The sequence below is a fragment of the Solanum dulcamara genome, chromosome 4 (assembly GCF_947179165.1).
Source record: "Solanum dulcamara chromosome 4, daSolDulc1.2, whole genome shotgun sequence".
In the NCBI taxonomy this organism is placed as follows: domain Eukaryota; kingdom Viridiplantae; phylum Streptophyta; class Magnoliopsida; order Solanales; family Solanaceae; genus Solanum; species Solanum dulcamara.
The window spans coordinates 1,696,779-1,718,747 of NC_077240.1; the positions used below are offsets into that span (position 1 = coordinate 1,696,779).

Here is a 21,969-nt window from a genome sequence, read left to right on the forward strand (position 1 = left end):
TTTCTTACATAATCTGTCAAAATAGTTTAATTTGTGTCGTCTACTCTTTTTTGTTTTGAAAAATTCTCTTCTCTATATTATTTTGAAAAAAGTGAACGAAACTATAAAAGAAAATAAAATGAGATGTTTCGGATGTAAATTGCATAAATTTGTGTGTTTAATTGTTTGAGATAGGATATAAACTATATAAATTTGTGTATTTTATCATATATGAGTTATTATATTTTATAGATGTACTCACATTTTATTATAAAACCAAATTAAAAGAAAAAAGAGTGAGCAATGACAAGTTAGGATGAGAAAGGAAAAAAAAGAAATGAAAAATAAATAAAAGAAATTACACATTTCTTTCTCTTTTTAAGAAAATTTAATTTGTCAAAATAAAAGTAATTCCCTTTTACTCTTGACAGAGGAATTAGAGGGAGAGAATTGAGGATAAAAAAAAAGAAGGAGAAAGAGAAAAATTAGAGGGGCAAAAAGAAAAATTAATTGTTTATCTTTAACTGTAATTTTTTCATATATCTTTTAAATTTGAATTGTCAATTATTGTGACCTATAATACTTTTTACGTAATTTACAAAAATATAAATTTTATTTCAAAAAATTTGAAGATTCTATATTCGCAAATTTCCGATCAAACTTAAACTGTTTGACTCTCGAAAAACGAAAAATGTGATATAAATTGAGACAAAGAAAGTAGTATTATTTATTATTTTTACCAAAAAAATATTTTTTACTATATTATATGTAATAATATTAAGTATTCACAATATCATTTTTTGGCCACAAATTAATATTTCTTGAAATTGATTAAGAATTTTTAAAAATAATTAATTTATTTTTGGTATTTATATTAAGTGTAATCCCAGAAGTAAATATAATTATATAAATAAAGGCACCTGTAGTTCTATATAGGAACCTACCGAGTGTGTTTTGAAGAAGAAGAAAAAATCCTCTTACAAGTGTGATTACTCCATTGTTGTATTCTAGATATATCAAAGATACATCTTAGGCTCTTACACACAAGGACCGTAATAACAAAAAACAACAACAATATAGTTTAATCCACACGTGAGGCTTGAAAAGGGTCAGATAAATGCGAACTTTATCTTGTTTTCGATACACCCTCGACTTAAAATAAATGACCACCATAATAATTTTCTGATATATATTCCACTCAACATCAAGCCTGGTATATCCTGCATTAAAGTTTAGCATTATGATTGTATCTCGATCCTAGAGAACCATAATTATGATTGAGCATATAACTGTAATTCTGGAAAAGAACGAATTTCGTAACCAGTCTCTCGCAAAGCAACAAATTCGCCAGTGCAGATTAATGGTGACCAATATAATCTATAACTTAAAGAGAGAGGGGGACCCAATATAATTTTCTCAGAAATATTAAAGGAAGGATGTCATATATGTTGCATATGGTCAATGACAAATTATGGCAAAAAATCATACATGCACAACGCTGTTCAGTGATAGTAAATTGCAAAATACAACAAATGGGATCAAATAAAACAGCTTCTTAAGCTATTATTAAGTACATAAATTACTCACTCCTACTTCTACAAACAGGCACATAGCAGCCATCTTAACATAGACATATATAGCTTTACGACTTTAGCAAGGATCAAGTTTTGGCAGAGTTTTCTGAAAGTTGCACGTACATCATGGTAAGAATAGCGTTGATAAGCTAACTTCACTCTGCTCTGGACTGCCCAGCTCGGGAAGACAATATAATGCCAACAATAAGCCCATAAAGAGCCAAAGCTTCAGCAAAAATGAGAATGAGGATCATCCCAACGAAAAGCTTAGGCTGTTGAGCATTAGCCCTATAAAACAAAAAACTGTTCAGTACATATTCTTGAGCCATGAGATACATTGAACCTGACACGATGCAAATAATAGCACACTATAACATAAACAAAAGAGAATTACCCTTTAATAATCAAGCTGCGGTAGCCTAACAAATGACTCACTGGTGGTTTATTTTCACCCAACAGTGTTGGTAAACAAAGAAAAGGCATCATGGACCATGAACAGTTTGGGTTCACCATTTATAGAAGCCAGTAAAATATTGTAAAGGGTAATCAAGGAAAGAGGTTTGACAAAGGATACTGACAACAAAATCAGAGAGGACAACAAATGCAACATGGACGGAAGACCCCAGGCATGCTATAATGTATTACCGTGTTGCAGACGTGCAGCTTTATCAAGAGGACAAATACAATTTTGGGGGGTCAGTTTGCCGTCCAAACCCCACGTTAGAAAAGCCCATTGCTAAAATTGCAAGATTTTGAAGAAAACAACAAGTCCTAACTATCAGCTAGCTTTCCAATGCAAAAATATTTATCTATTTTTTTGTTTCTTTTGCTTCCATTCACCTACTAAGAGAAAGTCTTCCATCGTCATCATGACACTCAACTGTTGTCATTTATGTTACACTTTTTTCTTTAGAGCAGGTTGGAGTTGGAAAAGGCATTTAAAAAAAAAAAGGAATCAGGGTTGTCCATATGTCTAACCAAAGGCAACAACTTTTGTAAGAAGGGGAAATTATAACAGAAAATCATAGGAGCCACTTCATCACATCCAAGCATAACAACAGCATTACACAATGCAAAACAGAAAATTACAGAAGATTACTATATTGTCTTGGCTTATTAAAAAACCGTATTCTTCATTGACACCAAATATAAGAAAGTGAACATCACTATAAGTCTATAACCAATCACATGGCGAAAATTAGGGTCCTATAAAAAAAAATTGCTTTCCATTAATCTCTTAGGAATCGGAAAACTAGTCTCATATGTTCTAATCCTGTTCCCACTTCTTCAAATTCTTCAAAATCTTTGCTGAGAAAATCTAAAAAAAGATCTTCAGCCCTTAGTTACATAAAGGATTTGTTGATATTATAGCCCTAAGCTTTCGTTCAAAAGTTTACATCGCTAAAAGCGAGAAAACATAATCATTTACCTTTGCACATTTCTACTTTTTTTTTGATAGGTTCAACCGTCTCATTTTGAGGTTTCAATGCAATCATTTGTGTTGCATCAAATGTAAAAACACAAATGAAAGTACACTTAAATGTTTACCCAAACTGTTAGTCTGAGAAGATTACAAGCAAATCAAAGCAAAACTATCAAACACAGAATTCTATAACATAATATACAGGCCAAAAGGAGCAAGCACACAAAGGCAAGCAGGATCAAACATCATCAGAATCTATTAAACTAGTACTATCACGCCACGTCAACTATTCATCGAACACATATTGGTTATTTGCTAAAGACAGAATTGAAAAGCTAAAGGGGGCGGAAAAGAGAGTTCAAGAGTGAAGCTAAAATTATATGCAGTCGGAGAAGAAGAGGGCCTAAATGTAGAGATAAAGGTTACAATTTTGACAAGGTCGGGGTTCTGTAAGGATAGAAATGTAGCAAATCCCAAGTCCAAACAGAGGAAAGATTTTTTGTAGGTTGATAGCCAGTGAAAAATCAATCTAACGATGATAAATCCTCTACATAAAAATACAACACACTAGAATCAGAATTGCTTGAATGAATGGAATGAAAAGTGAACCATGGAATTTTTTGAAATAGCAATACATTCGAAACAATAAAAATGAGGATAGGAATTTCCATTTAATGAAATGCAGATTATTGTCAGACGACTCCAAAAGACAATCATCAAGTTTCCTAGATCATAAGTACTCTCCCTCGGTCCAACTTTATGTGATGGTTTCGACCTGAACACGAAGTTTCATAAACTGATTGGACTTAAACATGATATGAATGGTAGAGCAAAAAATATTTAAAAATTGTGAGTGAAAAGCCTAGCTTTATTGACATATCATAATTTATTTTGAAAACTTCCATGAATTTGCATTCTTGAAAGTTGAATAAAAAAGAAATGATGTCAAAGGAGAAGTCAGGTTAGCTGAGACAGAGAGTAGTATTCTTTCTTTTTTCCATTGGTGCAGAGTAGTATTTAAGTTGACTTAAAACAGATTAAAAATCCAAATTTGAATGGAGCATTAAAAGTAAGCAAAACATATGATTGAATCATTACGATTTCAAAGCTAAGATTCTGAAGTACTCTATCTTTCCACAAAACCAACAAAAATCTCTCCTTCAACTTACCATAACATCGCCCAAAATGAACTTTCTATATCCCAAATTGATAAAAAGAAAACTTTTTATGTCCAAAATTGATAAAAATAAAAACGTTCGATGTCCAAAATTGATAGGCTTCTTTACCTATTATGTATCAAATTGACTAATCTTTTGAACTGAATTAAACTCGGATTAACTTGTCATGTGTGAAAATAAAATCTGGTTATAAAAACTGTATGAGACTTCTCCCTACTTTAACTACGAAAAAATATGTTTTGGTCAAAATAATTTCTAGTGAGACTTTTCAAAAGCATAGTTGCAAAATCCTTTGGAAACACTGAGAATTATTTACAAATAGAAGGAGACTTGACAAGGTCTGATCGCTGGGTGACTTTACAAATTTAAATAAGACGAAATCCTTTTAATTGTACTTAAAACTCTAATATAGGATGTTATCGTGGTTACATATGTCTCAATATGATATTTGGCAATTAAAAGTGCATTGTCTTCAATGATAACATCTAACGTACGGGGATCTAACAAATGCTGAGTGTATGGTTGCTGGCAGTCCAGTCTTTTCCCAAAAGCAATTGCTACAACCTACAATCTAGTTATGATAGAGAAAAAGCTGAAAGAATTTTAGACACGTAAAGAATCAGAATAGAACTTCTCCATGGGTACTTTGGTAAGAGTGGTTGATCAGTCACGAGAGCTTGCCAACTTTGTAACCTAACCCCCATATTATTAGTGGTTTTCATTATGATCCTTCATTCAAGGACAACTCAATCTGTTGTGATGTGAAGATGTAGTTAGGAGTTAGTTAAGTCATTGAGGGTAGAATGGTCATGTGTGATAGTTGTAACAAACTTGTAACAACCTTCAATTAGTTAGTTGAAGATAGTTAGTTACTAGCTTAAGAAGAGAACTATACACCTCTTCTTCTTGTACAAGTTAAGCTTTTCAATCATCAATGAGAGTCTTCTCAAATTAGTGATTTTGCTCCATTTCTCTGTTTTTAGTTCTACTGCATTTATCTTCATGGTATCAGAGCCATCACAGCGATTACTGTGAAAGGCAATATGATTAAAGGATCAAAGAATCGAAGAGATTGATTCATCGATGCGTTGCTCCAAACGCTGACTAGCAGATCGAAGCTCAAGGAAGTTGGATCTATATTCAAGTATCAGAGGAGAGCTTTTTGTTTGTTTGTGTGCTTCCGCGATCAAAAGTCTCTCTGAAGATTCAGTAATGGCGATTGAAAATGGAGCAGGGGAGATTCCTAGCAATGGACAAGGTACTGGTTCATCATCTCTAAATGACAATTCTATGCCAGGTCAAGGTATTGATTATAATCATCCTCTTTTTTTAGTCCTACTGATGTGAGTGGAGTTAGCATTATCTCATTTCAATTGCGTGGAATTGAGAACTATACGTTGTGGAATCGATCAATCAAACTAGCCTTACTGGGAAGGAATAAGTTTGGATTAGTTGATGGTTCATGTACAAAAGAAGTGTATGGTGAAGAACTATGGGGACATTGGGAAAGAGTGAATGCTATTGTCTTGTCTTGGTTGATGAATTCAGTGTCTAAGAGTCTATTGAGTGGTATTGCTTTTGCATCGAGTGCCCTGAATGTTTGGAATGACTTGAAAGAGAGATTTGATAGAGTAGATGGATCTCGAACCTATAGTTTACACAAAGCTATTGCCTATCTGCAGCAGGGTACAACTTCAGTTTCTGCATATTATACTAGACTCAAAACCTTGTGGAATGAGTTTGAAGTTTTAGTGCCATCTCCTTGTTGTAATTGTTATAAATGCAAAGGTTTTGTAGCTCATATGAACAGACAGAAGTTATATCAGTTTTTAATTTGGTTGAATGAGTCATATCAACAACCTAGGAGTCAAATTCTAATGATGGATCCCTTACCAACTATCAATCATGCATATGCATTGATAGTAGGAGATGAAAGTCAGAAGGCTGTTGTCACTAGCACTAGCAGTCTAGGAATGAGTTCTGTTGGTAGTAGTATTGGATTGAACTCAAGAAATGATCCTCTTGCTATGTACTCAAAGATAGGTAATAGCTCAGGAGTTGGTAACAGCTCAGGGGTATCTCAAAGGTTCAAAAAGAACTCTGTATTGGTGTGCGACTTCTGTAAGTGAATAGGTCACAGCAAGGAATTCTGTTACAAAATAGTAGGATATCCACCAGATTTTAAGTCTAAAAGGAATATTCCTAATGCAAATGACACTGTCTATCCTAGTCAAAATCAATCTGGTCAAGCTAATTTTCCTTATAGCGCATGAACACTAATGTCCATGTACCTGAAGACAAAGGGAAATTTGTTCATCATTCTAACAGTGCTGGAGCTTCAGTTGAGGCATTTAGGAACAAGCAAGTGAGTCAGACTGAAAGGGATGTGAAACAACTACTTCAGGGGTGCACATTTTCAAATGAGCAATATGACCACATTATTAAAATGCTTGATCAAAAGTCAGAATCCTCTGCACACACAGCAGGTAAAGCTTTATTTGTGTCTAAAACTAGTGAAGTATGGATTGTAGATACTAGTGCAACAAATCATATGGTGTCTAGACTGGATATGCTGACTAAAAATTCTGTCACAAAACTGGATGTTTCTAAGGAGGTGTTCTTACCAAATGGTGGTACTACTCAAGTCACTCATGTTGGTTCTTGTAACTTGTCAGTTGAAAGTGTTATTACAAATGTTTTCCATTTACCAAACTTCAAGTATAACTTAATGTCTGTAAGTAAAATCACAAAGGAACTAGGATGTCAATCTCCTTCTTCCCTGATTTTTGTGTTTTTCAGGAGCTTTACAGTGGGAAGGATAAGGCAGTTGGTAAAGAAGAAGGTGGACTGTATTTGCTATGGAAAAGGCTGATTCATAAGGTTGGTAGTGATGGTCAAGAATCTGCTCTTGCTATTAACAAAGTTCACTCAGATGTTCAGGAACCAGATATGAAGTTGTGGCATCAAAGATTAGGTCATGTATCTTCAGTAGTACTTACTAGGATATTTGCCATGAATAAACAAAGTATGTGTCAGGTGTCTAAATGTTTAGTCTGTCCCTACGCTAAACAGACAAGGCTTGTTTTTCCTTCTAGTAGTATCAAAAGTTAGTGAATGCTTTGAATTGATACATGTTGATCCATGAGGTCCTTATAATACACCTACTTTTGATGGCAACAAATACTTCCTTATAGTAGTGGATGATTTTTCTAGAATGACCTGGTTATTTCTACTTAAACATAAATCTGATGTATGTGTGTCGCTCAAAGTGTTTATTCAGTATGTTCAAACTCAGTTGGGAAGTCTATTAAGGTGTTAAGGTCTGATAATGGTATAGAATTTGTTAATTCAGTGTGCAACACTTTGTTCAAGGAATTGGGAATCATTCATCAAAGATCTTGTCCCTATACTCATTAGCAAAATGGAGTGGCTGAGAGAAAACATAGACACTTACTAGAAGTAACAAGAGCACTGAGATTCCAGTCAAAAATTCCCTTGAGATTTTGGGGTCATTGAGTCCTTGTTGCAGCATATCTCATTAATAGATTACCTAGTAATGTTATTAACTATCTAACTCCTTATGAAAGATTATATACCAAGATCAAGATCAGTTGTTCACATGGGTTATTCAGAGATACAGAAGGGATATGTCCTATTTGATCTAACACAAAGATTTTTCTTTGTCAGTAGAGATGTTATCTTCAGAGAGGACCTGCTCCCCTTTTCAAATGCAGACACCTCTGAGAATCAACCTCCATTTACAGACACATTACAAGATTCAGGTGTAGTGTTCCAAGACTCCAATCAGTTTACTCCTATATATAGCAGTGATGATATACTATCAGGTGTTGAGAATACCACTAGATCAGTTGATACAGATCTGGGGGACAGTAATATTGCATCTGAGAGTGTTGTAATAGATGATCCATTGTCCACCCATTTTGAGCCTAGTGCCGTAAATATAGACATGTCTCCTGCAGTACTAGTACAGGAGTTACAGGCTGACTCACTCCCAACAGTTACTATAAGGTCTACCAGAAACAAACTCCCACCTGGCTAAAGGATTTTGTATCTTTAAACATCAATAAAGAAGTTTAGTATCCTATGTCCAATTACATGAGCTATGCTCACTTGTCTCCTACCTATCAATGCTACATTGCTGCTACTTCCACAGTCAAAGAACCTGCTACTTATGCAGAAGCTGTCAAGGATAAAAGGTGGGTGGAGGCTATGCAAGCTGAGATTCAGGCTCTTGAAAGCAACAAGACTTGGGAAGTCACTGACTTGGCCCAAGGAAAAAAACCTATTGGGTGTAGGTGGATATACAAGGTTAAATATAAGTCCACAGGGGAGATTGAAAGATTTAAAGCAAGGTTGGTTGCTAAGGGCTATAGTCAACAAGACGGTATTGACTATAAAGAGACTTTTTCACCAGTTGTTAAAATGGTGACAGTAAGATCTATAGTAGCTCTGGCAGCTTACAAGCATTGGCATATACACCAGATAGATGTATTTAAGGCAATTTTACAGGGTGATTTTGAGGATGAAATCTATATGCAGCAACCTCAGGGATTTGTCAATCAAGGGGAGAAGGTGTGTAGACTGACAAAGTCATTATATGGACTTAAGCAGGCACCAAGGCAATGGAATCACAAGCTCACTGAAGCTCTCATTAAACTCAAATTCAGGCAGAGTCAATATGACTATTCCCTATTTATCAACAAGTAAGAAGAAGGAATCATTATTGTACTTGTGTATGTAGATGATATGCAGATAACTGGGAGTAGTTTGAAGTTAATAGAAGAAACAAAGAAGGCACTGCAACAAGCTTTTAAGATGAAAGACTTAGGTGAGCTAAAGTACTTCCTACGTATTAAGTTTACTAGGTCAACAGATGGTATCTTGATGCATCAAAGGAAATATACTCTTGAATTAATAGTTGAGGTTGGCTTGTCAGCTGCTAAGCCTGCAGGAACCCCCATTGACACCAATGTCAAGTTAACTTCTAAACAATATGATGAGCATGTGAATAAGACTAAAGAAATGTCAGATGATCCCTTGATAGATCAGACAACATATCAGAGATTAATAGGTAAGTTGTTGTATCTCAACATGACTAAACCAGATATATCTTTAAGCACTCAAACTTTGAGTCAGTTTTTACACCAACCTAAGAAGTCTCATATGAATGCTGCATTGAAAGTGGTTAGATATATGAAGAGACAACCTGGACAAGGGTTGTTGCTATCTAGTTGTTCAGATGGATTGGTGACTGCCTTCTGTGATGCTGACTGGGCTTCTTGTTTACTAACCAGAAAATCTGTAATAGGTTACATGATCAAAACTGGTAGTTCCATGGTGTCCTGGAAAGCAAAGAAACAGACGACTATATCAAGAAGTTCAACTGAGGCTGAGTATAGGAGTCTTGCCTCGATTGTGTCTGAGTTGGTGTGGCTGCTAGGAATGCTAAAAAAAGTAGATTCTGAGATTATGTTACCAGTTGAAGTATATAGTGACAGCAAGGCTGCCATTCAGATTGCAGCAAATCCAGTGTACCACGAGAGGACCAAAAACATAGAAATTGATTGCCATTTTATAAGAGAAAGACTACAACAAAGCCTAATCAAAGTTAACTATCTTCCTACTTGAGAGCAACCAGCTGATATATTGACAAAAGGGTTGTCAAGACTACAACATGAACATCTTCTATCCAAGCTAGGAGTGTTGAACATTCTTACACCTCCTAGCTTGAAGGGGAGTGTTGTGATGTGAAGATGTAGTTAGGAGTTAGTTAAGTCATTGAGGGTAGAATGGTCATGTGTGATAGTTAGTTGTAACAAACTTGTAACAACCTTCAATTAGTTAGTTGAAGATAGTTAGTTACTAGTTTAAGAAGAGAACTATATACAGCACCTCATTTTCTTGTACAAGTTAAGCTTTTCAATCATCAATGAGAGTCTTCTCAAATTAATGATTTTCCTCCATTTCTCTGTTTTTAGTTCTACTGCATTTATCTTCACAATCCATTTAAACTTAGTTGTGTTGCATGACCAATATAACTTTGAAAAGGTATAAAGGAAAATTAGTTTTAAGTTCGACAAGCCAAATGTAGATGATACAATTTCCACAAATATAGTAAACAATCTAAACCGAACTATGACTACAAAGTTTGATCTTAATGAGAATCTTCTGAAACGCCTAAAGAAAATTCACATGGTTAACTAGCTCAAAACAAAAATTCATTTTTTTTTGTTTTTATACTACCTAAATCTTCCTATAGAAAGCCACAACCTAGTGAGCACACACAGGAAGTATCTCCAAGATACATCATTGCACCCATTGGCAAAAGAGATAATTAGAAAGACGGATCCTAATCTTATTCTACCAGGTAATACAAGAGCAGTAATCAACTTTAGCCTAATTCTAAAAAGTATAGAATGTCTCAGATCCAAGTCAACGGGTATTAGTATAACAAGAAACAAACTAGAACGAATGATACCTAACACCGGCATCACCAACAATACCAATAGCCATTCCAGCAGAAAGACCAGCAAGACCACAAGCGAGACCAGAAGAGAGATGAGCATATCCATCAAACAGGTAATAGGACTTCGTTTTGGGATTAATACCAGTACTGATGATAACAGCAATAATCAAGCCATAAATACCCAACACACCAGCCATAACCACCGGAACAATGGATTTCATCACCAGCTCCGGTCTCATCACTCCCATAGATGCCACTCCGACGCCACTCTTTGCTGTTCCGTACGCTGCTCCCATGCCTACAAATTGTTCGAGAAAATGAAAATTAGATCCATGACATATTTGATGCAGATCTATTGACGGAGATTGAGAACTTACAGGAGAATACCAGCGCCGCGGCGGCGCCGAGGAAGCCGAAGAACGGAGCAGTTTCATCTCCGCTGAAAGTCGACATTGTTGATCGGATTTTGGATCTGAGAAATTGAAAATTTTTGATACAAAGGAGAGGCTATTTTGATCTGTTCCTAAAAAGGAACAATCATTGAAATCTCGTTGATAAATAAAGTCAACTTCATACACGTGGCTTTTGGGGTTGTGATGCAGTTGGGATTTGAGATTTTTTGTTCGTGTATTTTGTATTGAGAAATGAAATGATAATTAAAATTGTGTTAAATCAATATTATCTAATATGCTTGGGGTGCAATATTTAGCAAAAATATTTGTAGTGTAAATTTAGTGACGTGGTGTTACGAGATATATATGAAAGACTTGATACATAAGCCATTTAAAAGTAATGAAGTCTTAAGTATTTTGAGTGTATTATTAAAATAAATAAAAAAATGATTAGGATGTCATTTACGGTATTGGTACATGGTGGATGAAATGAAAGTTGCATCTGAATCTGAAGTCTCTGTTATAAGACAGTGCCATCAAAACTTTAAAGGCAAATTTTATATAGTGATAATAAAATCAACTATGTTGTATGGGGGAGTTGGGCTATCAAGAACTCTTACGCTAAGAATTAGTTGAACGTTGTAGATATAAAAATATTGCGATGGATGTATGGATATATTAGGTGAGATTAGATGAAAATATGAATATTTATGACAAGATGGAAATAATTTAGGTGGAGGACAAGATGTGAAAAATAAAACTAAACTAGTTCGAACATGTGAAAAAAAAGTTTAAATATCAAAGTGTGGAGTTGCGAGAGGTTAGCTATGGATGATTTTAGAAAAGATAAAGACAGATTGAAAAAGTATTTGTTGACTGGGGTCACCCCCTCCCCCCAATATTAAAAAATCCAACAGATAACCTTATTTAGATACTCATCTTTGTGCATGGTGGAACAGTCGAATCTTATAACAAACATTCAAAATCTTAAATAAATATTATTTGATTCTTGATTCTAATCGAATCAATTGTAACACGTGGACTTTGTTGAATTTATGTGTATAAGTGTTGTTACGTGTTAAATAAACACACTTCATATTAAAAATTATTGGAAAATTCTGTTTTCATAACTAATGGTTTAACTATAGCAGGAGGCATGCAATTCTTGCTAAATTAGCATTATCAACGCAATTTTGTAATTTAAAATTGTACTATTAATTTAATAGTTTGAATTTTGAACAAACAATCATACAAAAATCAAATTGTAAATTGATAACAAGTGCACATGTGATCATACCATAGATACATTATTTATCGAAAACAATAATTATAAACAGGTCTACATGATAGGTGAAGGACCATTCATCTTTCTATACATTTCAAAAAAAATTGGGGATACAATTTGAATCTTAATTGGTATAATAATCAAATTATCATGAACAAATAATACAGAAGAATTCGTAAAGAGATTTATAACTCTTCAATACATAATTACATGAAGTTTCAATTATTTTTGCATCACAGTTGAATTTGAATTGAGATATCCAATTGACCATGCCAACAAATATTTATTTCAGTAAACACACAATTATTATTTTGGGTCTCTAAATTAATTTTATATACTATCACATATTTAACATTATTTATATGATGAACATTTCCTTCAAGAAGAAAAAAATATTATTATTGTCATGGTCAAAATTACTACATTCAAGAATTGTGTCTTGCTTTTTTTTTTTTTTTTTTTTTTTACTTTAGTAGCTTTTTACAAGATCTGACAAAATATTTGCAACGTACCATAAGTACATGACTAATGATAATTTCATGCAATGTACCTAAACCTTCCGTAGAGATAAATTATAATATTTATTAAATTATACATGAGCACGATTTTATTCATAAATTTTATCACACTTGCTTATTCACTTTCAAAAATTGACGAACATTCACAATACTTATAACAAGTCACATTTTCTTTAATTTTTTTTATTGAATAAATAAAAAAGAGAGAAATTAATCATACGTGTTTCATATAATTTCATTATAAAATCATCATCACACTTTGATATTTAATATATTGTTTGTGGGCTTTTACGATATTCTCCTCATTAATAAGCAGCAGTTGACGTGCTTTCCGTCAATATGCCTCTTATTAATAAGGGTCACTTGGGTCACTCTGTGTATTTTTCTCATTTTAATTTGTTCGTTTTTTTTAATTTGGAGTTATGTGTAAAGTACTATAAATTAAAATAATTAATAACTTAAAATATTTAAAAGAAATAATTTTTTTGATTGATTCTCAAAATTTCATCAATGCCACATAAATTGAAATAGATGAAATAACATATATTATTTGAGATAACATAAAAAGTATTATAAAAAGCAATAATTAACAACTTAAATATTTAAAAGACATAAAAAAAATTAAATAATTTTCTAATTTAAATAATGCAGTATAAATTAAAATTTTAAAAAGAATATATATTATTTAAAAATTACATAAATAAAACTATAAATCACAACTTAAATATTTAAAAGACATATTTAAATTTGGTTAAGTCGCCTCACTTCACATTTCCTTTATTTTATTTTATTTTGACGAAGAATTTATAATTCTTTTTTATCAAATTAGGTTGGATGGTAAATCGCGTCCAGCGATGAACATGCCTAGATGGCGTCTAAAAGGGTATTATAGTCTTCTTATAAGTTTCACACCTATTTATTGATCCTATGCTTTTCTTTTTCTCAATCCAGTACTTTCTCAAACACATCTCCTCTCGACTCGTGCTCTCTCGTCACTAATCTTCTAGGTTAATTTTTCTTCTACTACCTCTTCTATCTTCTTGATGATCTTCTATTCATGTTTTCTTTTTCTGTACTCTGTTGTTTTTGAATCTTGAATCTAATTCTTAGTCTTAAATACCTAAAGAATTTTTCAATGAAGTGTTCTTGTAATTGCTATGGAATAAATCTACTTTTAGGAGACATAGTTAATACAACTATCATCATATCGATTTATTCTATCTTGATTTTGTGTTATCCCTAATTTAATAGTCGTGTTGCTTCATAAAAGATGTTAAGTATAAATTAATTTTAAGGGAAAAAATAACTTGCCCCAAAAGTAAACAATAAATCATAGAATAAACTGACTAACGCCTAGAATAGATAGTATAATGGAATTTCCTTTTCCGAGTAGGAACATAGCGGTGAATTTATGAATCAAATTTATTGGTGAAAGACGATTTTTTGTGAATTGGATGAGTTGTTGTATATAGAAAACTTCTAGTTTAAAGTCACTGTTAACTGCAACTTTTAAGGGTAAATATATTTCTTATTTGCGTGATAATTGCTTCAACTTGTGATTGTGTGCCTGAATTTTATGAAAAATCTGAAGTAGTACTAATTATGAAAAGGCTACCATGAGTCGTCCAATGATCAGCACTGTATGGGATTTTTTTTTGGTTTGTTGTTGGTGTATGCTACATGAAAAGACTGTATTTTTAATAGTATACTCTTTTTTGTTTACCGTTCTTTTATAGGTTAGCTGAGACAGTTGAGTTCGGCCTACTCAGAGATAGAAATCATGGTAAAGTTTCTGTTCTCCGCGGTTAATATGCAGCAATAATGTTATTGATTCTCGATATATACTCCCATGGTTGAACTGATATTTTTTAACACTATTTTAAGAATAAAAAGGGCAGCCCGGTGGAATAAGCTAGGGCCAAGGGCCAGGCCATATTGGATTTAGCGGAAGTTGTGTTTCTGCTAGATGCTGTTTTAAGAATATCATCCAATAATTTGTTCTCTTGAATAAAAGATGGATTGGATCCTGACTGAAGTTATACGCAAGGGTTTCTTAATTTAATTAGAGCTGAAGATCTAATGCCAGCTTAGGGAGCTCTGAATTTGTGAATAGAATGTCCATCTGTAGAGGCTCACTTTTCTCCTTTTGGGGAAAAACCTGAGAAAAGAGGAGGAACATAGTCTCTATGGTAGCTAATAGGTTGAGTACATTAAATTACAAAAGTTTGTTCTCAGTTGTCAAAATGGCATGGACAACGGATTTCTGAGAGTCAGCAGTTGTATATTTGGTTCATTTACTTTAGTAAATATCAAGATTATGGATTTCCATCGATGTTACTACCAATGATACACCAGGATGAAGTAACAAAAAAACATAATGGTATGAATTAGATGTTTTGCTACTACTCTTTTCATTCCTTTGCTGTATTGTTCTTCAATTAATTGACTGAGATTCACCTTAAAGCGATACATTCCATGGAAAGAAATTACAGACAGTTCACAGGAGAGAGAGTGAGAGAGCAATAGAGTTGACCTGATTATTGAAAGGCTTGGTCAACGATTCAAATGATGTCTCTTGGAACATCATTTGAAAATGGCTAAGAAGGTGGGGCAAAATCCTATGGCATTTAAGTTTACCTTTCAAATTCACTACTTTGCTAGTCCACCCAAATGGCTGCAAGAAAACGGCCTTGTTTCAAGATCCACAGGCCCATTACCCATATCCAGTCTTCAAACAAACCTTTGTAGACCTGCAATAGAAGCAAAGTTTTGCTTACAGAAACATACTATTGAGAGAGCATAACCTTTAATTGGAGCTGTCTAAACTGACTTGCTTTTCCATTACATTCCCTAAACACAACCAATCATTAAATACATCTACCTTCAAAGGAGCATTTTTTGTTGTTGTAGGTAGTGTTCCTTGTTTGATTTTATTTATTTCTCTTTCGCAGCCTTTAAAAAACGAGCATCGACTCTATTGACATATATCTATCTCATTAGTGTTATCTTCATTTGTCATTATTGTACCTTTTGATTTGTGATCTGCAGTTTTTTGATGGATATGGATATCATGGAAGATCATTTGAGCAGACGTACCGGTGTTATCCTGCATCATTCATTGATAAGGTTGGAATGCTTTTGAAAAGACAAATTTTGTTTACTACTCTAATCTACTGATATTAATTACCTGAATTCCCAAAATTCTTCTCATTCCTTTGGCTTCCATTAGATTGTTATTCTCACAAAATTTTACTTTAGTCATCTTCATTTTTTTCATTCTTCTAATATAGGTGTATGCTTTTTTTTTTTTTTTTCCGACAAAAGGTGTATGCTTTAGTTTAAGATAACTATCTAGAAGAGCTTTCCTCAAAATTAATTTTTAAGTCTCATTACATCTTATTTCTGCAGGTTGCATCATGTGCATTTGTTGTTGAAGAGAAGGGGGTTGGTTGGGGGAGAGAGTGGATTTTCTTTTATTAAGGGGAAGGGGGAGGAGTTTAACTGTTTAGTAGTTCTTGGTATAGTTGTACTTTGAAAGAAGTCTTCTTTTTGACCTATATGCATATTATATGTGGTGGGAGATGGGTCTTAATATGTGTATTAAACTTGTATTTTAGATGTTTGTCCCACATATCGCTTATACCACTGCAATTATTTTTGCTTGATATTTATTTTCTCGTTATTCTTTCTTTAATTCTGATTATGTATGTTTCATACTTTGCAGCCACAATTAGAAAATGGAGACAAAAGTAAGTAATGCCAATAGTTCTTTTTTTAGATCTGTGGTAGGTTATTCGAGCTTGAAGTCTTATGTTGTTTTTCCTTTATTTTTTTCCAGTTATAATGCCTCCCTCTGCTCTTGATCGTCTAGGTCAGTATCCTTGTTCTCTGTATCTTTGCATTTTCAGTTATTTAGATTTTGCGCCATTATCAGTTGCAGCTGGTCAGCTGGTTCTTTTCTTAACCATATTCAATATTGAATGTAAAATTTTGCAGCATCACTTCACATTGATTACCCAATGCTGTTTGAGCTTCAAAATACTTCCACGGAACGGGTTTCTCACTGTGGGGTTTTGGAGTTCATTGCAGAAGAGGGCATGATATATATGCCATATTGGGTACATGCCATTTCTGTGTAATTCTATTTTCTTGGGTTCAGTTCAAGTGCTGTGCATAAACTCATTTTAATGTGGACCTTGTAGATGATGGAAAATTTATTCCTACAAGAAGGCGATATTGTGACAGTGAAAAATGTAACTCTTCCTAAGGGTAAATATGTCAAGCTACAACCCCACACGAAGGATTTTCTGGATATTTCTAACCCAAAGGCCATGTGAGTTTGCGGAAGCCTTTTTTTAAAGAATTTTTTTTGTGGCTTGGTTCCGTTTTATGCTAGTGTTTGTGGAGCCCAATTGCTTCTGCATAAATTCTTGAATTCATGTCACACTCAAAAGGAAAATTCAGCAAGACAAAAGAGGTGCTCTCTCTGTCCCAATTCACACTCTTTTTTGGGGGCATGGATTATTAAGAATTGAAACTTGTGTAAAAATGAAAGTGGGTCCAAAGGCTGTAGATGAAGTAACTTTTTGAAATTAGTTACTTCTTTAAAGTATAAAAGTAGGTAGGTGCCATAGCATATTCTAATATTAACAGAACATTTAATAAGTATCAAATCTTGTAGGTACTAGATTTACATGTCAGGTTTGGAAAAGAACACAAGAAGTAGGAGAATAAATTGGAAACAAGTATAAGATATAATGATCATCAAAATACAGAGGGGTACAACAACAACAACATACCCAGTGTAATCTCACTAGTGGGGTCTGGGGAGGGTAGAATGTACGCAGACCTTACTCCTATTTTTGTGGAGTAGAGAAGTTGTTTCGCTAAACCGTCGGCTCAAATGAAGTGTAATAGAAACAAGATAGACTAGAAAATTACGACAACAAAAAAGCATGATAAACAAAGCAAACAAAGTGACAGTAAAATAGAAGAATAGGGGTACTATACAAATACTAGGTAAGACTACTTAAAAAAAGATAGAAAAGAAGATGTGACTAGGTCTCTGCCTCTTCCTCGTAAAAGTACTCCAACACACGACTACCTACTACCCTTCTATCCTAATCCTTGACCTCCAAATCTTCCTATATAGGGTCATGTCCTCTATTTTTTTTTCTTTGATCAAGTAAGGTTTCCATTGATAATATAATAAGGCCAACTTAGTCGTATACAAGAGATATACCAACAAGGAGAGGCCTATAAAATATGGTTTTCTCCAAAAGACTCGATCTTCTATACAAACAAGAACTACATGGGGAAGTCATGTCCTCTATAAGATAAATATGTGTCATGTCCTGTCTAATTACCTCCTCCCCAATTCTTCTTAGGCCTACCTCTACCTCTCCAAAAACTCGCTATAGTCAAACTCTCACACCTCCTAATTGGTGCCTCTACACACCTCCTCTTCACATGTTCAAATCACCTTAGTCTCGCTTCACTCATCTTGTCCGCCACTGAGGTCGCTCTCTCCTTTTCCTGTATATTTTCATTCTTAATAATGTTTCTCATAGTATGCCCACACATCCACCTGAGCATCCCCATCTCCGCTACCTTCATCTTTTTAATGTGCGTGTTCTTGATCGGTCAACACTCTGTCCCATACAGTAGTGTAGTTTTAACCACCACTCTATAAAAATATATCCGTAAGCCTTGGTGACACATTTTTATCACACAGTACCCTAGATGGGAGCCTTCATTTCACCTGGCCCGCTTTAATACGATGACCAACATCATCGTCAATCTCTCCGTTTCCTTGAATTATAGATCCAAGATACTTGAAACTTGTATGACGTGTGTATCGATTTTCACTTACACTTTCGTGTCATATGTAACATCATTGAACTTACACTCCTAGTATTCAATTTTAGTCTGGCTTAACCTGAAACCTTTATATTATATGGTTTGTCATCAAACTTCTAGCCTATAGTTAACTCCGCTGCGTGTCTCGTCGATTAATACTATATCATCTGTGAATAACACACACCATGACACACCCCTTTGAATATGTTGCATCAACTCGTTCATTGCTAAGGAAAATAGAAACGGACCAAGGGCTGATCCTGGGTGCAACCCCATCATTACTAGTATTTTTTCCGAATCACCTCCCACTGCTCTTACGTTAGTCATGGCTCCATCGTACATGTCCCTAATTTCCTTAATGTAAGCTACAAGTACTGTGTGCCTCTGAGCTCCAAACTCCTCCATAGAACCGTCCTAGAAACTCTATCATATGCATTTTCTAGGTTAGTGAACACCACTTGTAGGTTTATCTTCCTATCCCTATACAACTCCAACAATCTCCAGACAAATTGATAGTTACGAGAATGACTTTTGTAGTTTACCGCCTCGGCAGTCGGCATGAATTCAAATTGGTTCTCAGAGATGGGCAAACCGCTCGCCATCCTCATCTCGACCATCCTCTCCCACACTTCCATAGTTTGACTTAATAACTTGATACCCCTATAGTTGTTGCAGACCCAAGAAGATCAAGTCAGTCCATGTTCTTGAGTTGAAATGGAACTTGAGGACAAATTTGTGTTTAAACATTTAGGAGAGATCACAAGACAAATTCACCGGGATCGACATTTTATTGTTGGTATAGATATACTAATGTTGGAGTTTGACAAGTCTGGTGCCAAAGTGCACCAGGTATTGTTCTTAATAAGTTAAAAGTTGACTTAATTTTAGAGTGAGAATGCTTGAGCGAATGGGTGTATAAGGAACTTCATAGAGCAATATCACCTCTTTGTTACTGGATTAACTTTTTTGTGAGATAATTTATAAAGTAACAGGTCCCTTGTAGAACTAGAATTACCTATCAGAGTGCCTTTGGAAAAAGAGAAACATTATGTTATCCAGGATTGAAGTTCTTTTGTCCGACATGTAACTATAAGTAGTAGGGGAAAAGGGCCTAGGGGAGGATATAGAGATCCATGCAAGAAGTGCTTATGGTTCAAATACTTCCTGGATTAGTTTTTCTTGTTATTCTTTTAAATTGACAGAAAATGATGTGGTGCAACATAGTGGTCGAAATATCTGCTTTTATGAGTACAGGTGGAATGGAAATGATATCATATTGAGTGATAAACATGAATATATGCACTGGATTGGCTTCCTGATGACCTAATCCATAGTGTTACACCTATTCTATAATTGCTATATTATTTGTTGTTTCCTGCTTGAACGATAAGTGAGATGATTGACAAGTACAGTTTATTTTCATTTTTTATTTGAATTAGGAGAATTACATCTGTTAACTGGTCTAACCAATATTTGTTGGTTCAGTTGCTTATTAATTTACTCTCATTTGCAAAAAAAAAAAACTACTTACCGATGGTGGTTGAAGTTTGACTTCTTTCATTTACTGATGCAGCTTGGAGACGACACTCAGAAACTTTTCCTGCTTAACCACAGGAGATAGTATCATGGTGGCTTACAACAATAAAAAATATTATATAGACATTGTGGAGACCAAACCTTCTAATGCAATAAGTATTATTGAAACAGACTGTGAAGTAGACTTTGCTCCCCCACTTGATTACAAAGAACCTGAAAGAGCGGCTCCTTCTCGTCCAAGCAAGGCTCCAGCAGAAGGTGCATATTCTTCATATTTGCTGAAATTAATTCTCTTTCTTCACAAATTCTAGTACTGCCACATATTGCTTATAGTTGATCATGCTGTGATACCCTATCAACAAACAACTCCACATTTCGGACATATTTAATTGTCCTTTCGGAAATACTGATGATCAACTCTTAAAACCTATTCAAACTCTCTTTATCTTATACTATTCGAATCACAACGTCTAATTGAGATGAAGGCAGTATCTTGTATGGTTGTGGAGACCAGTTCTACAAATTCTTAATAACACTAGATTTTGCATGTGTATTGCAATTGGCCAATCTTTCGACACCTTCAAGTTCATTTATAATCTACGCATTGATGCAGTTAAAAAGGGCAGCCCAGTGCACTAAGCTTCCATGCTGTAAATTTGTGTTGTTCAGAGTATATATTGTACTTGGATATCCTGAACTGGAAAGCAGTTGATCTAGAATGCGTGCCTTTCTTTTTATTCTTTGACCTTTTGGAAATTCAAACTTCCAGGTTGGGATGTTTGGTGATATTGTTTGGCCAATTTTTATTTCACTGGTATGGTGCAGTTCTAGGACTTCACTTTTCATTCATAATAGTTTCTACCTGTAGATTACTGCAAAACTCAAAACTTGCTATATCTTAACTTATTCCTGTAGCTTAATTATTTTTTGCTCACGCAGTTGAAGAGGCTGCAGCAGAAGTTGAGCCAAAATTCAACCCTTTTACTGGTGAAGCAAGACGTTTGGATGGGAAACCCTTAAAACAGCAACCTTCACCTTCTTCTTCTTCTTCGGGGTCCTCAGACAAGCAAGTCGATGTTACTAATGGTGGTAAGAAGTCTGCTGCAGCTTCAAGCTCCCAAAACTCTAGTCGTCAGTCACAAGGGAAGCTTGTATTTGGTTCAAATGCAAACCACGCTCCTGAGAAACAAAAGGTTTTCTCTCTCTACATTTGGCAGACTCTTAAGAATCCTTAAAAAAATCTATACATATCCATTTGGTAGTTTCAAGTACCTTACTAGTCTCGGCGTGTTAATATTCATGTTCATATGCAGGAACCTGTGAAAGAGGAACCTCAAAAGAAAGAACCCAAGTTTCAGGCTTTCTCTGGGAAAAAGTACTCCTTGAGGGGTTAATTGCATATTTAACCTTTTCTTTTGTCAGTCAAATATCTGAATTATGTAAACTTATTGTATAAATCTATACAAATTAGGTTTCATTGATTGTTGCCAATGATGGAATGATGTTACTATTCAGGAGAGTGATCTTAAAAATGGCTGTCTGGCTGGCGTAGACTCTTATAAAGCATTGTTTTGTATTGTTACTCTAGTTTCGTGGTCTTTAATTTTTGCTCCTCAAATTTGTGGTTTTTAATTTTTGCCAGTGCTTTTCATTTAATAAAAAATTCTGGGCTAAAGTATTTTTAACCTAATTTCGTTCGGCATAAGTTTAGGGAACTTTTGCCATGTTAGACACAACT

At 34.4% G+C, this 21,969-nt stretch overlaps 2 protein-coding genes and 1 long non-coding RNA gene across 3 annotated transcripts; 2 read left to right on the plus strand and 1 right to left on the minus strand.

The window, feature by feature from the left end:
* Nucleotides 1-1,390: 1,390 nt before the first annotated feature.
* On the minus strand, nt 1,391-11,293 carry LOC129885392 (V-type proton ATPase subunit c1). The gene is made up of 3 exons (XM_055959653.1): nt 11,019-11,293; nt 10,654-10,939; nt 1,391-1,841 (listed from the first exon to the last, which is right to left on the minus strand). Exons 1-3 carry the CDS (start codon nt 11,092-11,094, stop codon nt 1,709-1,711), a joined length of 495 nt encoding a protein of 164 aa, XP_055815628.1. The 5' UTR covers nt 11,095-11,293; the 3' UTR covers nt 1,391-1,708.
* On the plus strand, nt 9,225-10,138 carry LOC129885393 (uncharacterized). Its single transcript, XR_008766080.1, has 2 exons — nt 9,225-9,435; nt 9,986-10,138. It is a non-coding gene; the product is annotated as an uncharacterized LOC129885393 (long non-coding RNA).
* Nucleotides 11,294-13,758: 2,465 nt separating the features above from the next.
* On the plus strand, nt 13,759-21,818 carry LOC129885394 (uncharacterized). The gene is made up of 10 exons (XM_055959654.1): nt 13,759-13,843; nt 14,573-14,619; nt 15,885-15,962; nt 16,561-16,585; nt 16,675-16,707; nt 16,833-16,954; nt 17,039-17,169; nt 20,269-20,489; nt 21,171-21,424; nt 21,545-21,818. The coding sequence occupies exons 2-10, from the start codon at nt 14,617-14,619 to the stop codon at nt 21,623-21,625; spliced, it is 948 nt and encodes a 315-aa protein (XP_055815629.1). The 5' UTR covers nt 13,759-13,843; nt 14,573-14,616; the 3' UTR covers nt 21,626-21,818.
* Nucleotides 21,819-21,969: the final 151 nt, after the last annotated feature.

Coding starts and splice junctions, on each gene's coding strand:
- LOC129885394 (XM_055959654.1), top strand. Junction 20,490..21,170: donor AAGCAAGGCTCCAGCAGAAG/GTGCATATTCTT, acceptor TTGCTCACGCAG/TTGAAGAGGCTGCAGCAGAA. Junction 21,425..21,544: donor ACGCTCCTGAGAAACAAAAG/GTTTTCTCTCTC, acceptor GTTCATATGCAG/GAACCTGTGAAAGAGGAACC.
- LOC129885392 (XM_055959653.1), bottom strand. CDS start 11,094: ATGTCGACTTTCAGCGGAGATGAAACTGCTCCGTTCTTCGGCTTCCTC. Junction 10,940..11,018: donor CGCGGCGCTGGTATTCTCCT/GTAAGTTCTCAA, acceptor AACAATTTGTAG/GCATGGGAGCAGCGTACGGA. Junction 1,842..10,653: donor GTTGGTGATGCCGGTGTTAG/GTATCATTCGTT, acceptor TTTGTTTTATAG/GGCTAATGCTCAACAGCCTA.